Raw genomic sequence first — 16,298 nt, forward strand, 5'->3', positions numbered from 1 at the left:
ATTCATGGACGTAGATTTTAAAGAAAAGTCCCCATAGCTGGAGAGCATCTCTCGGCTTGCAACGTCCAGATGAACTGACGGATTGGCTCGCTCGCCTCTCCCGTCGCTGCTGGGGTGGGGGCTAATCGGGCGAAGGGGAAGAGCGGGCTGAGTTAGGAGGACGGATTTAACCTAGTTTTTAACTGCTGCTCCTGCAGCAGCAGCAGCCCCGGGGTAAGCAGTGTGTGTGTGCGTGCGCGCGCGCGCGCCGCTCCTCTCCTGCTTGTGGCCCTTTGCAGAGGGGCGGTTTCCCGAAGCCCCCCACCCGCAGCCGGCCTCCCTCCGCCTTCCCTCATGCTCGATACGCTCCGGCCCCCCGCGCCTCCTTTCGTGTCGGACATGGCCGGCGGGATCTGCAAGACGGTGGCGTGGCTCCACGAGCAGCTGGAGCTGGGCAGCGAGCGCCTGCTGCTGATGGACTGCCGCCCGCAGGAGCTGTACGAGTCGTCGCACATCGAGTCGGCCATCAACGTGGCCCTGCCGGGCATCATGTTGCGCCGGCTGCAGAAGGGCAACCTGCCCCTGCGCGCCCTCTTCGCCAGCGGCGGCGAGGAGGAGCGCGAGAAGTTCGCCCGCCGCTGCGGCACCGACACCGTCGTCCTCTACGACGAGAGTAGCGGCGACTGGAACGAGAACACGGCCGGCGACTCGGTCCTGGGGCTGCTTCTGAAGCGCCTGAAAGACGACGGCTGCAAGGCCTTTTTCCTGGAAGGTGAGGGGTTAACGAGGTCGCCGTCGCGCCGGGCCGGGCCGGGAGGGAGAAGCGGCCGGGGATCGCCTGCTCGCGGGCTCCCGCCTCCTCCCAGGCCAGGCCAGGCCAGGGGTCTCCCCCCTCGCTCCCTTCCCCGCTCCTTTCCTCTGTGCGCCCCGGGAGCGTCTAGACTCCAGCCCCTTCCGTCTGAGCACGAGATGTCCTCGCCCTCTATTGTACGGAACTGAGCGTTGCCAGATGGCCCCAGATTTGTAAAAGGGGGGGGGGGGGTAGAGAAGTAGCTTATTTTATTCTAGGATAGGAAAATGTGCCCCCCCCCCCCGCTCTCTCGGTCTCTTTGAAACGCTTCTATTGAAATTCACAGGGCAGACGGATACTGTCGTTTAGGTAGTTTAATAGTGTCTGTATGGGAAATGCGCCTAATTTTAAGATACTGCTGTCTTCGAAAGGGTTGCCCAGTCCGGGCAAATCCTGGCCTTAAAAGACGACGAGAACAGGCTTCAGGCACCAAAACTCCCAAGCCCCTTCTGCTTTGAAGAAGGTGAAAGCCCCCACTTGGCGGCCCCTACTTCCAACTTTGGTCTCCTCCACCGCACCCCACTCCAAGTAAGAGCGGTGGTGCAGTCAGGGAAAGAGTTTGGGGGAGTCGTCCGAGACCTCTGCCTCCAAATGTAAGCAATTGTCATCTAAAAATGGGACCCATAAGTCTATTAAGGCCAGAGTCTAAAATTTTCTGAACTACCTTGGTGATAAAGAGTCCCTCTCTTTCTCTTTTCAAATCCCTGGGTTCAGTCTAAAATTACCAGATCAAAATGTCCAATACAGGGACACTGTAGCCATAAATGCCCCTAGTGTGTTGTCTGGAGTTCAAAGGAAGTCTTTTCAATGGGGTGCCCCAAGGGACAGCTGACAATCCTGTTACCTCCTGTCCTCCTTTGTTTGAAACCCCAGAGGCTCTCGCCAAATCTTAAATCTTGGAGAGGAAGCGGGAAGGGTTGAGGGCTCCCCAGAGTCATCCTTTCCCTCTGATCAGTGGTCTGGAAGAAGGAGAAGAGAGGTTTCCATGCCCCCCTACCTTTTAGGCTTATCTCATAATTTCTTTAATAGTAGCATAAGATTTGAAATAGGTAGACTCTTGTGTTGGTTACACAGCCCCAAGTCATTTTGGAACCAGAGGCAGAACATCTAATTGATAGCCCTATGGTGGTGGTAAATAAATAAATAAATTGACCTAAGCAATTGACAATTTCCTGCCATAAAGAATGGATCTCTTTCTGCTGGTATTGTATCAGCTGTATTAGCAGGGTTGCCTGCTTTCCACTTACACAGAATTCCTTCCACGAAGGAGGAATATATCATAGCATCTCTGTTCTGTCTAATCTTGTGGCTGCCTGTCAATTTCATAACTCCTCCCCTGCTCTACTGAACTCCACAGGCCTAGAGATAACTGCTTCAAAGCGTCTGCTATTTATATTTTTAATCTTAATCCGACCATTCTGCTAGAAAGAACTCTGCTTTTTGAAACCAGGCTAGCCCATTTCCAATTCTGCTTCTAGTGACACAAACACATTTTCAGTTCAGCATCTTCCAGCTGTTAAACCTTTTGGAGGGAAAGGCGGGAAAAGCAATGTGATCTGTCATCCAGATTTATTTCTTTTTGCTTCTCTTCCCAGGTGGTTTCAGCAAGTTTCAAGCAGAGTATGCCCTTCATTGTGAAACTAACCTAGACAGCTCATGTAGCAGCAGTTCTCCTCCTTTGCCAGTCCTGGGGTTAGGTGGCCTCCGAATCAGCTCCGACTCCTCTTCAGACATTGAGTCCGACATTGACAGAGATCCTAACAGTGCCACTGACTCCGACGGCAGCCCCTTGTCCAACAACCAACCTTCCTTCCCAGTGGAGATCTTACCTTACCTCTACCTGGGCTGTGCCAAGGACTCCACTAACTTGGACGTTCTAGAAGAGTTTGGCATTAAATACATCTTGAACGTCACCCCCAACCTGCCTAACCTCTTTGAGAATGCTGGCGAGTTTAAATACAAGCAGATCCCCATCTCTGACCACTGGAGCCAAAACTTGTCTCAGTTCTTTCCTGAGGCCATCTCTTTTATAGGTGAGATTTAGTTAATAATATCCACAAAAGGAATACTTGATACAATTTCGCAGAAGCATTGTTATGTTGTGAACCGCACACCTTGCATGGTCTACCTAGTATGTGGTGTTCAACTTTCATAGCCCTTTATGATACAGAAAGATATCCCCAGGTTTTAGCCATGTCCTGTGACATACTTTAAGCTTGTAAGATGAAGTTAGCATTTCAGTAATGTATCTGGATTCTGTAGTAGCAGTTTCTTTATTGGCCTGTCAAGGCTACTTTTTGTCCAGGAAAACAGTCTCATAAATAATATAAAAGTGATGGTTTGGGGGTGGGTGGGTGGGGGAGGGTGTTGCAATTAGAGAAAGACCCCCATGTTCTATGTTAGTTAGATGTATGCTTTTCCTTTCTTCTTTTTTTAAAGAAGGGCAACACCTCTGTGAGACCAGAATTGTGCCTAAAAAATTAAAAAAGTACTAGTCATATACTCATGTTTACTTTCTCATGGGTTGTATTCAAAGTTAGTTCTACTTAGGGTAGACCCATCAAAATCGCATTGGATACTACCCCATATATTTAAATTACACACACATTACACCAATTTTGCCTGATTCCTCAACCTAGTTAGTGGTATACTTTTCTCTCTAACTGCAATCCTATGCATGTCTGCTCAGAAGCCCCATTGAGCAGAAGGCTGCAAAGCTATGTACAATGGAATGGGGCTTATTTCTGAATTCACATGTGTAGGATTAGAATCACCTTTTTTTCTGAAGCAATTAGCACTTTTAAACGTATAGTGTTGTATCCAACGTTATTCTAATTTAAAGTCTCATTTGTTTTGATGGTTCTACCCTAAGTAGGACTAGCAATGGATACAACCCATGAGAAGTACTCATGAGTAAATCTAGACATGAACTGTCTCTTTCCTTTTCTCTTTGTAGAATGATTCAATTACGCTTTCCCTCTCATTTTTGGGAGAGCCATTGTGTTATCTGTCAATGAATACTGTGCTGTAATCTGATTGAGTGATACTGGTAATAGGGCAGAATGTAGGTAATCTGAGCCCAGCAAGAAGGAATTGTGGACTGGGAGCCACAAAGAAACTAATCTCCAGGCATTATAATGCATTTCCTATTACAAAGGAACCCATTTTCTAGCAATGTTGACATCCTGTTTCTCTTAATGGGCTGTCCCCTGTGACTTCTCCTTTTCTTTTAAACCTGCTGAATGCCTCCATTGTTCAGCTGTGCTGCACAACATTTGGAGAATAATTTAATAGACCTTTGCAGTCTGCAAATGGTGACATTGTGGGGTTCCCCCACTTAAGTTCCATGTTAGGGCAAACATACATAGAGCTCTCTCTCTCTCTCTCTCTCTCTCTCATCAAGCATTTTATTTAGGGTGACCATATGAAGAGGAGGACAGGGCTCCTGTATCTTTAACAGTTGTATTGAAAAGGGAAATTCAGCAGGTGTCATTTGTATATATGGAGAACCTGGTGAAATTTCCTCTTCATCACAACAGTTAAAGCTGCAGGAGCCCTGCCCTCTTTTAAATCTGGTCACTCCAGTATAGCTCCGGCACGTTAACTGCTGTGATGAAGAGGGAATTTCACCATATATACAAATGACACCTGCTGAAATTCCCTTTTCTATGCAACTGTTAAAGAAACAGGAGCCCTGTCCTCCTTTTCATATGGTCACCCTATTTTATTTGATATTGTAGCATCTTGAAAAAAATATTCTCATCTGGGGGGATCCAGCTGCTTCTGAATCTGATCAAGCAAGCAGGCTGCTGCCTATCTTTGCGTGTGTTGCAAGAAACTGCTTTTAAAGTACTACTGCTGCTTTAGCTGCCTTTTTCCTGCCACAGACTAACAGGTCTACCCTTTTTGGAATGTAGTTTTATGAAGAATTCTGGTAGCCAACATATAATCAAGCTAAATAATAAGCACAGTCACTGGTGCTCCTGATGTAGTCCGCTTCAGCGTGCAGGGAGGGATTGCATGTTGGAATTCTCCCAGGTGACCACAAATACCCCCTGCACATAGAAGACTGGGAGCCAGTGAGGTATAGTGGTTAGAGTGTTGAACTGGAAGTCAGCAGATCCGGGTTCTAGTCCTCACTGGCTATGAAACTCACTGGGTGAGTTTGGGCCATTCTCTGACACTGAGTCTAACCTATCTCACAGGGTTATTTTGAGGATAATGTGGAGAGGAGGAGGACTGTCAGCTGCCTTCAGTTCTTTGCGAGAAGAAAAAAAGGCAGGATATAATAATAATAAATAATAATAGTAAATAATATAATAAATGACGCAGAAGACTAAGCTATTACCCTTCATGCTAACTTTCACATGTGCTGGAAGTTTTGAATGCTTATCTCATATAGAACAAAGATCACATCAAGGGAAATGTTTCTAGCTGAGTCTTCTATGCGCAGGGTGTATTTTTAGTCATTGGAGCCCATCCAAACATGCAGTTCTGCACTTGCGGGCTGAGTGGTGCAGTCGAGCCAAGGCTGCCCCACATCATTGCCTAACAGTGCAAGCCTCCCACACTAGAGGCATTCAAGAGGCAGCTGGACAGCCATCTGTCAGGGATGTTTTAGAGTGGATTCCTGCATTGAGCAGGGGGTTGGACTCGATGGCCTTGTAGGTCCCTTCCAACTCTGCTATTCTATACAGGTCTACTCAGAAGTAAGCACCATTGTGTTCAATGGGATTTACTCCCAGGTAAGTGTGTATAGGATTGCAGCCTAAGTTACTTTTAACTCTATAGAGCTGTTTTGTTTGGGTACATAAGAGCTGGATATAGGTCTGAAAGGTCAGAGTTGTCAGTGGTTTTTAAAAAATGTTTTAATTTTTTAAAATCCTAAAAATAAAATAAAATGAAAATCAGTGGGGCAGGGAGTCTGGCAGTCACCAAGTGGGCATGTTGGTGCTCACAGGCATGACTGTGGAGACCCCCTCAATACTAATTCACCCAGTTCTCTTGAAGTGTGTCGTTTGGTTTCACACCGTGACTTCAAGTGTTTTTTCTCCAGCTGGAGGATATTGTATATCTTATGGTCTCTTATCTTTGTCCTCTTCTTTCAGATGAAGCTCGTGGGAAAAATTGTGGGGTGCTTGTGCATTGCCTGGCAGGGATCAGCCGCTCGGTCACCGTGACGGTCGCATACCTGATGCAGAAGCTCAACCTGTCCATGAACGATGCCTACGACATCGTCAAGATGAAGAAGTCCAACATCTCCCCCAACTTCAACTTCATGGGACAGCTGTTGGACTTTGAGAGGACTCTGGGGCTGAACAGCCCCTGTGACAACCGCGTGCCCAGCCAGCAGCTGTATTTCACCACCCCTTCCAACCAAAACGTCTTCCAGGTGGACTCTCTGCAGTCCACGTGAGGGTCGGTCCAGTTCCCAGTTCTTCCAAGCTTGGGTCGTGAGATCATTCCTCTACGCTCCTCTTTGACAGCAGCAAAGAAGCACAGCTCTCTTTTGTGGCCACTGCTTATTGGGCAGTGGCCGCCCATGTGCTTAACGAAATAAAAGGTTACAAAGTTTGGAATCGGCTATTGCAAAGGGAGGGAACTTGCCGAGTTCCCCAGGAAAACATTGATGATGATGATGATGACGCTGATGATAATAATAATAAAAATAATAATAATAAAGAAACTTCAGACATTGCCTGTAGGTAGGCAGCATATTTTGCTCAATGCACAAAAACCCACCTATGCAGTGAACTTGGAACAGAGGACTTCCAAACACAGAGAGTGGGGGAAATGGACATGATGAGCACACGTCCTCTAGTGAGACTGGGAGAAATGTATTACTTTGCTTTGTAATATATGTTATTGTCTTCAGTGAAGACTAAATGGGTTCCCCCCCACCCCTTATATTGATTTAGAGGAGCCAAAGAGAGGTTTCAGCTCATTGTATTTGGAATATTTGTTTGCCAAGAGCTTTGTCATGCTTTGGCCTGATCAATGTAAACGTAATCTTGAATCAATAAGCAACGTCAATGTAATGATATAGGTACAAGAGGTCTATCCGAGGGATGTCATCTTTCTCCACTCGTTAGTGACACTTTCTTTTGAGTGCAAAGGCTACATTTGCAGCATGCTTAATTTTACTGTTGAAGTGAAGCAAACTTCCTTCCTTGGTTAGAAAATGAATGTCTATGCTTTGAGGTTTGTTTATTCACATTTTGTGAATAGATAACGTTTTTTTCTTCTTTTTTGGTGATGGTGATTTTTCTTTTAAGGGGGGTGCCATCAATATAGAGTCTCATTGTAACTCCCCCCCCCCATTTTTGCCTTACATTTGTAAATAGCTGCATTTTTTTTCTTTCGGAAGAGAGTTACAACTTCAAACAGAAGATTTTTTGTTTTTGTCCAACTTGAAAGTCAACAAATGCAAATCAATATGTGCGCAACAATGCATTACCTCTGTACAATCTCTTCAGGGAGCTTCACCTCAAATGCAATATCCTGCATTTATTTTTGTATAAAACTGGAAGTGTGTGTGAGCGTTGTGTACCTGTGTATATGCAAGAAGGTTGTGCACATGATTGTCAATAAGGGAGAGTCTTTAATTTGTCGGTGTAAAGTTGGGATTTTATTCTTAAGAATGTAAGATCATAAATTATTAATAAATAACTATTTTTGGCTATTGAGAACCAGACTGGTTTATTTTCTATGTGGGAGTTGCCATCACTAAGCCCAAAAAAGGTTGAACATGTTGCTATTTAGCTGGTGTGCATTTTGATCTTAAGGGCACAATCCTCTGGGTGTAAGGGTGACCATATGAAAAGGAGGACAGGGCTCCTGTATCTTTAACAGTTATATTGAAAAGGGAATTTCAGCAGGTGTTGTTTGTATGTATGGAGAACCTGGTGAAATTTCCTCCTTGTCACACCAGTTAAAGCTGCAGGAGCCCTGCCCTCTTTTAAATCTGGTCACTCTAGTATAGCTCCTGCACTTTAATTTCACCAAGTTATCTATATATACAAATGACACCTGCTGAAATTCCCTTTTCTATGCAACTGTTCAAGATACAGGAGCCCTGTCCTCCTTTGCATATGGTCACCCTACCTACAACTCCCAGCATGCTCCAGCCAGTATGGCTGGCTGGGGCATGCTGGGAATTATAGACCTTTTTTCTGGCTAAACACGCAGAGGATTGTGCCCTAAACCACTTGCATCCAGAGAACAAGATCTCTGTACAGAAGCACATCTTGTGTGTGCACAATATCACATGCTGGATAAGGAAGTGGCAAGGTGCATCTGAATGTGGGTCATCCTATCTGCATTGAATTACTTTCAGTAGGGTGTGCTTTCAGGTGTGCAGTCCAGTGTACATTTTATTGAAAGTAATGCAATGAGAACAAAAAGCCCAAATTTGAATGCATGCCTGAATTGTGCCTGTGGGTCCTGTTTCCATTAACACATCCCATTCTCTGGAGTGGGATATGTTTTATGGCCCTTTGTACCAATTGCGCTTTACATCCCTTGTAGCAAAATAATATGATTAGAAGAGGTGTGCCAAGACCAGACTGCAATGGAGGGAGGGGGCAAAGATCACCCTTCCCCAACCTGGGGCTGTGCTGGTTCAGGGATGCTGGGAGTTGTAGTCCAACACATCTGGAGGGCGCCAGGTTGGAGAAGGCTGTATTCGATCTTGGATGACTGGTTCAGAAATGCAAGTCATACCTTGGTGCTGTTTATTTATTTATTTATTTATTACATTTCTATACCGCCCAATAGCCAGAGCTCTCTGGGCGGTTCACTGTTGTCATTGTGATAAGCATGCATCTCTGAAACAGCCTCCACTTAAACAAAGCTGTGAATTACTCACTTAGGGCTGCCTTCAATAAACCATTCCCCCCCCCCCCAGCGCTTTTCTATTAGTTTACTGCAAAGGTGGGCATATGCCTATACCTTGCACCATGTGAGACATGAAAATAATGTGTTTTCCAGCGTTTTGCTTGGTGTGCTTCTTCCCACTTACAACCCTGCCCCCATAGGCTTCAAGGAGGGTTCAACGAAGATGAAAACCATGAGCTAAAGACTTTATTTCACTCTTTTTGTTACATCAGGTTTCAAAGATGGAGAAGTTCTCTAGTGTAAAGACAAGAACCTCATGTGTATAGTCTGCAGCAGCCAGTGGTCCTGATGTCTTTCCCATTATAATAAAATGAATACATACACAGACCCTTTTTCCCTATAGAGACAGCTTGCTTCATACATCCCACACAGCACCCTTATTACCATTTTAATAAAAAAGTTCTGGAACTTCAGGCTGAGATATTTGAGCCAAGATTTTAACTGGGTCCTGCTAGATCCATCCAGCACCTTTTACTGCTAAACTAACTGGATCTTTATTGGTGTACCATAATTTAGTTGGTCTCTGCATTGGGATAGTTTACAGACTGCAAAAATAAAATCTCACCCACCTCACTACTTGTATTTGTGTATTTTAGTGGCTAAGAGAGTGGTATAGGTTGTCAAGTCCTTGGTCCATATCTAACATCTGAACTGACTGGGTCGTCTTCGCAAAACCACTCTCTTAATCCCATCCTCATACTCATAATAGGGGGATAATATAGTACTTGCTGCCAAGGTGGTTGCAAAGGTTAAAACAAGGTACTCCAAGTGAAGCCTGTTGGGCATTTGAAAGTGTCTACCTAATATTTAGTAGTAGTATTTATTATTTTCCAAAATGTGTGATGTATTTTGTATCATTTCTTAATCATTTCCACTGAACATTTAGGCTGTAATCTTCATCTCACTTAGAAATATATTTTGCTGCAATCAAATACTACAATCAATACTACTTCCAAGTCATATTTGTTTAGGACTGGAGTTTCTTAAGGTGTGTGTGTGTGCGCGCGCACACACACACACACACATATCTACCTACTCAGAAGTTAGTGCTACTGAGTTTTACTGAGTTTTACTGGTTCTTACTCCCGGATAAATGGAGATAGCTGTTGTAGCCCAGCCCTAGCCATAGCACCTTATCAACAATGCAATCCTATGCAATTTTACTCAGAAGTAAGTCCCATTGAGTTCAGTGGGGCTAATTCCCAGGAAAGTGATTGCAGTTTATGATACACAAGCGTTTCTACTTCACAGAATCCTGTTTAACAACGTTTTGAGAGGCAGGTTGCTCTGATGCACCACCACCAAATAATAGCGGAAGTGGAAAATGGTGCAATATGTGCTTTGTAGCTTTCAGTAATGCTGATTTTCTCACTCATCATACCAGAACTTTGGCGATTTGAGACAAAGGAAATGCTACTTCACGCAAAGCAGAATTGAATGTATGGGGTTTGCCGCCCTATGATGAGGGGTTGGCCAATTCCATAGAAGGCTTAGGCTGCAGGGCAGAGAAAGAGGTACTGCCACAAATGGGGGGGATCTGAGCTTGAAGCCCCCCCTCCTGGCCCCATACCACCCCTGAGATTGGAGCTCCAATATCAGGAGATTGGGTTGTGTGAGTAATGAGCAGAGCGGGGGGGGGGGCTGTGGATCCACTAGATCCAAAGCCCCTCGAGTCCCCAAAACACATGCCAATGGGGGTGGGGATTTAGGGCAGTTCTGGAAAAAGAAAGAAAGAAAGAAAGAAAGAAAGAAAGAAAGAAAGAAAGAAAGAAAGAGACAGACAGACAGACCACCACCTCCAGAATAGGAAGGAAGAGTCTATGCTGCTCCTCCCTCACATCCACCCTCCCAGCACAAGCCCAGTGGGGTTTTAGAAAGTTCATCCAACTTCGGAGTTGCTTCCCCACCACTTCCAGCTTTTGTCTTAACATGGAGAATTATTATTATTATTATTATTATTATTATTATTATTATTATTATATTTATTTGTATCCCGCCTTTTGCCCAATGTTCAACGAGGCCTTACAAAGTTTAAAATATACATGGGGGGGAGGGAAACAAAACCATAAACAATTAAAAAATACACAACAAAATTATAAGACATTAACATAGATGGAGGGCTGGATTATTCTCCAAAGGCCTGCTTGAACAAAAAAGTTTTAGCCTGCTTCTGAAAGCCCATCAAGGAGGGAGCCAGCCTAGCTTCCCTGGGAAGAGAGTTCCAGAGCACCGGAGCAGCCACCGAGAAGGCCCTCTCCCATGTTCCCACCAAGCGTGCCTATGAAGAAGGTGGGATTGAAAGAAGGGCTTCTCCAGAAGATCTCAAAGCACAGGCAGGCTCATAAGGGAGAATACGTTCTTTCAAATAACCTGGACCTGAACCATATAGAGCTTTATAGGTCATAACCAGCACTTTGAATTGTGCCCGGAAACAGACTGGAAGCCAGTGGAGCTGTTTTAACAGGGGAGTTGTGTGCTCCCTGTAACCAGCCCCGGTCAACAATCTGGCTGCAGCTCTTTGAACCAGCTGGAGTTTCCGAACACTCTTCAAAGGCAGCCCCACATAGAGCGCGTTACAGTAATCCAATCGGGATGTAACTAAGGCATGTGTCACCGTGGCCAGGTCCGACATGAGAATCCATTCATAAAGAGAAGTTAGAAGAGCTCCTCGATGCCTTCTCATTGATAGTGCAAGAAGTTGTTCATCTGGAAGCACCCCAAGTGATGCTAACATTATGTAGCATAAGAAATGGACCCAGATGAAGGAAGGAAACCTGGTGGCAGGACAAGAAAACAGTTTCCTTGTAACTGGTGTTTCAACAGCACTGTTCCTTCCCTCAAAACTATCAGACAATTCTCATTCCAACGCTGGGGGAAAAAACCAAATGGCATGGACGGAAATTTCATGCACCACAACTTCCTGTTTAGTTGGCAAAGAATGGCCCACTGTCTCTCTCCAGTTGGGAGTAATTCTGGCCAATGGAATTGTGGGTGATTTCAGATGCTGCAAAGTTGTGAATAGAAAAAGCAAACAAAACATACGGTATGGGGGTTGGGGTTGGGGGGAGGCGATGAGTCAGTCTTGCAGAACGGGAGCCTAGAATGAGAACCTATAAACTGGGAAAACAGAAGTGAGTTACAGCCACCCTGGCCTCACTTGCAAAATTTTCCAAGAGTTCTACACAATGCAGTCTTCTACTCGTAATCTTCCCATGATTTCCAAGTGCTCCTTCCCCCTTTTCCCTTTTCTTGCCACAATAACAACAACAACAACAACAACAACAACAACAACAATTAAGGAGGAATAAATGGAATAGCTCCATGATGACTTTGGATCAGTACCACTAGATGCTGTCTGCCTGGAAATGCCCTTATTGCAATCTGGCATTGAGCATGGTCTGGTTCTTGGCTTTACCCATATTTCCCCAGTCCAGCGCCCTCCAGATGCGTTGGATACAGGGGTGCTGCTGATCTCTGGCCAGGGTGAGTCTCATGAACCTGGCCCCTCAATCTTTTGGTACTGACTGGACCAGGACTTACTGGCAGCGTTGCCGACTGACTGGGGGAAAGATCCCTCCTACTGGATATCCTCTTGTGCCTTTAAACTGTAGGTTGATTTGCACAAATCTGAAGGTGCTGCTTGTCTTCACTCCCTCTTCATTTCCTGCTAAAGTCTGCAGATCAGGTAAAAACAGGAGAGCAGGCTACAGATGCCACCAACATGTTAGTTATCTGTCTGCACTTTTGTTAAAGAGGATCTCTGTGAACACTGGTCTGTAGTAACTGATTTTGGGCAGGAGCTGGGTGGGTGTTGATTATGGTGGAAATTGATTTCCAGGGTTACTGGGCAAGATATTAATTGGAGAAATGTATTTGTTTACAGGTGATAGGGGTGTAATCAAAGGGGAACTGAACTAATCTGAAGAGGGACTGTTTTGGGGTGATCTGGCGGTGTTGTGCGAATTGTAGAATTTGGGGTGAATTTAATTAGTTGGCTTGCCTTTATGAAATTTAAATGTCCAGATACACATATAAATTGGCATATTCAAATTGTATGCAACTATTTGCCTTTGGGTCCCTAGCACTGCCCTTGGTTGGACAACAACTTGGACTACAACACATCTGGACTGCATCGGGCTAGAGAAGCCAGCCATACCGGGTGTTGTTCAAAGCAGAAAAGTGCAGGCAGCTCTAGCAATTTCCTGTCCAGCTGCAGCTCGGGCGATTCCCCTCCCCCTCCCCTTTTAATATGGTCTGTGGATAATTTTAGGCAGCTTCCTCTTTGTGGATTATTAATCTGCTTTCCTCATTGAGCCCATGGAGCTGGGCTCCTACTGTTCTGCAGAAACCAACAGATGGCCTCCCTGCCACTTCCTCTCCTTTCGCTGTGGGTTTGCTGTCAGGCCACTTCTGAAATTAATAACGTTCCCTGGCCGGCTGCCACAGGCCATTACCACAAAGGGGAAGTAACACATCTGAATAGCAGGAAGCCAGGCAGGGTCACAGTGTGAACTAAACCAGCTGAGCAGAATTTGAGGCTCTCCCATTCAGCAAGTGTACAGCCTTTCTCTCTCTCTCTCTCTCTGCATTTCATCGTCAATTCATGCCACCAAAAGAGTTACTACTCAACTGCCAGCAAAGGCCTGTTGTCGCTAGGCCCAACCTGGTGCATTCCAGATGTTTTAGACTACAACTCCCATCAGCCCCAGCTGTGTCATCAATGATCACAGATGATGGGAGTTGCAGTTGAAAACATCTGGAGGGCACCAGATTGGGGATGCTGCTTTAGGCACACAGAACATGTTCTGGAGTGGCAGGAAACAAGGCAAGAAATGTGTTCCAAGAATGATGGGTCTTTGGATATTGGAGCATTTTTATGAAGGATGTAAAAAACTCATCTCATGCTTCTACCTGGAGACATTTGGACGAGTGTACGCAACTGAAATATTAACATTCAAAGCCCTAAATGGCTTGGGGCCAGGTTATCTGAAGGCTCACCCCCTACCATATGTACCTGCTTGGATCCTAAGATCTCCTTCAGGGGTCCTTTTCCAGGAGCCCCTGCCAAAGGAAGTGAGGTGTGTGGCTACCAGGAGGAGAGCCTTTTCTGCTGTGGCACCCCGGCTGTGGAATGAATTTCCTAGAGAGGCTTGACCCAGGAAGGATCTTCTTAGTTCTTAGATAGGGATAAAGGAGGTGACTGCAGGTGTAAGTGGGCAAAGGGGCAGAATAATACCGTGTGCTTCCCCGCACCTAGCCCAACACTTAAGTAGTGTATCACCCTTTTATGTAGGTGAACAGTATGGAAACCTATCTTTGTGTTGATGCGGCAGGCTATACATAGACATCCTGCTGAGACGCCTCTCTCTTCATCCCAAGAGAGCAGGGAGCACCAAGATAGGTGTGTGTGTCTGTGTGTGTGTTCGTACATTAGGTCTGCTGTTGTCTACAGCGGCGCCTGTGCATATACATGCGCCCAACACATGTTCCCATAATTCATAATAATGTGTAACAAGAGAATGAAGGGTATGTTTAGACGAAGAGGGAAAGCAACCCCACTGGAGCAAAGGAAGCAGAATTGCAGGTCTATATTTGGGAGGGGAAATAATACTAATCTATTTCACAACTGTGTCAGTTCTGCAGAAGACAAAGTATTCTCCAGCTGGCTAAGTTCCATCAGTGAAGTGTCTTGCTTGCAGATATTGAAGACAGAATGACCCCCCAAAATTAAAATAAATAAAGGGGGTAGTGGCGGGGGTGGGGAGGCACTATGTGGGAGGTCTGTTTACTTTCAGCTGGAGACAGGGGGTGAAGACTTGGCTCACAGCGCCAAAGGCATGACTTTTATAGGAACCCATGCTGATGAAGTCTGTTAAAGGCATCTCCTGTTTTCTTTTCAAATATCTCTTGCTGTGTGTGTGTTATGGTGGGTGGGTTTGCAGTTCTTACATAATGACAGAGTTCGTTCTACCCTCCTCCCCCCCTTCCCCTTCTTTAGTTTTGTTAAATGCACCATTTGGATTACTGTCAAAATGTATTTTGTGTCACCCCATCCAAATTCATGCTGATCAGAAAAACAGAAGAGCAATAGGGCAGATAATGATGATGATGATGATGATGATCATCATCATCATCATCATCATCATCATCATCATCATCATCAAAGAAAGGGGCAGGTTGGGCACTAAAGAGTCAACAAGCATCTGCAAGAATTTAAGGAAATGTTGCTCTGGAGCTTGGGGACAGAAGGAACAAGTAATTGGGGTGGGGAGTAATTGAGAAGATTTGATACTATTAGACATGCGCTCAATAGTCTGGGAGTGGCTAATTTACTTTAGAAAGCAACTATCCCTCTTGAGGTGTTTAAATGGCCACCATTAATCTTACTTTGCCAGATGAAAAATCAAGCAATAAGTCAATAAATGAAATTCATTACCAATGGGGAGTGGATCTGATTGGATCAAGTACCCTTCCACCTGGATCTTGTTTGCATTTGTGCTCAGCATAATAATGGAGCAAACAATGGATGGTGACCCCCGCCCCCCCTTTATGAAATGCTCTTGGTCCACCTGGCACCAGCATGGTCACCTTTTCAGTGTCTGGTTAATACTTTCCTCTATTCCCAGGCATTTGACAGCATATGATAAAAAAATTTAACTGATTTTAGGATTTTTGTTGTTGTTGATAGTGCAAAATTGTTTTATATTCGGTATGTAAATGGTTTTATACTACATAATTAAATTGCAGTTTTAGAGTTTCAGTCTTGTAAGCCACCCAGAGAGCTTTGGCTATTGGAGAGTATAGAAATGTAATAAATCAAAATTGCAGCTACGGGCATCGTGGTCTCAATTTGGAACAACCTCCTTTTCTGACTGTATCCTCTGAGTGTGTGTGCCAACAAAGGATACAATCCACACACCAGACAATGTGGATTCTGGCCCACAAAAGCTTATCTCTCAGAAATGGACCTGGAAAAATTAGTTGGGAATCAATGTAGGAAAGGAGAAATTGGAGGAGCATGGAAGAAATTAACCATAGCTTGATATAAAGGAATAGAGGGCAATTTAGTGCTGTCTTGTGCAAAGGGAATAGCTATATTCTGGCTTGAAGTGAGGGCTGGAGGTATAATGGATGTAGGAACGACGAAATTGCATAGGAAGGGTTTATTGCGCCCCCCTTCAGACCCCAATTGAAAAAGCTTTGGGCTTGATCTACACCAAGCAGGATATAACACTTTTAAAACGGTATGAAAACGGTATATGTAATGTGTCCTGAGCCTGAACAGTTGTCATAACCATTATAAACCATAAGCAATACTGTAGATCTTGCCATGGTCTCTTTGTGAAAATGTTCATGGATCTGCTCAAGTCTATTCCATTGCGTTTCGCAGTTCACTTTATTATGACTATCTTATAAGAAAAGGACAGCGCCATTTATTAAATAAGCATTAAACGTGCGTCAGAGTTGGTCAAAGCACAGAGAACTGGATTCTGTGTTTATTTCTGCTACTGCCAGCCAAGTTTGCACAGCTCTGTAATGAATTAGTACACAATACACTTCCAAAACAGAATTG

At 44.8% G+C, this 16,298-nt stretch overlaps 1 protein-coding gene across 1 annotated transcript; it reads left to right on the top strand.

Annotated features, from left to right (window-relative positions):
* The first annotated feature begins 278 nt into the window (after window positions 1-278).
* DUSP6 (dual specificity phosphatase 6) lies at window positions 279-6,472 on the top strand. The gene is made up of 3 exons (XM_063133813.1): window positions 279-751; window positions 2,425-2,862; window positions 5,938-6,472. The coding sequence occupies exons 1-3, from the start codon at window positions 334-336 to the stop codon at window positions 6,243-6,245; spliced, it is 1,164 nt and encodes a 387-aa protein (XP_062989883.1). The 5' UTR covers window positions 279-333; the 3' UTR covers window positions 6,246-6,472.
* Window positions 6,473-16,298: the final 9,826 nt, after the last annotated feature.

Source organism: Elgaria multicarinata, chromosome 9, assembly GCF_023053635.1.
Source record: "Elgaria multicarinata webbii isolate HBS135686 ecotype San Diego chromosome 9, rElgMul1.1.pri, whole genome shotgun sequence".
NCBI lineage: Eukaryota > Metazoa > Chordata > Lepidosauria > Squamata > Anguidae > Elgaria > Elgaria multicarinata.

Bases quoted from the DNA above. Each gene is read 5' to 3' on its own strand.
- DUSP6 (XM_063133813.1), top strand. From the start codon at position 334: ATGCTCGATACGCTCCGGCCCCCCGCGCCTCCTTTCGTGTCGGACATG. The intron at 752-2,424 runs GTGAGGGGTTAA...TTCTCTTCCCAG, and splicing joins CAAGGCCTTTTTCCTGGAAG to GTGGTTTCAGCAAGTTTCAA. The intron at 2,863-5,937 runs GTGAGATTTAGT...CTCTTCTTTCAG, and splicing joins TGAGGCCATCTCTTTTATAG to ATGAAGCTCGTGGGAAAAAT.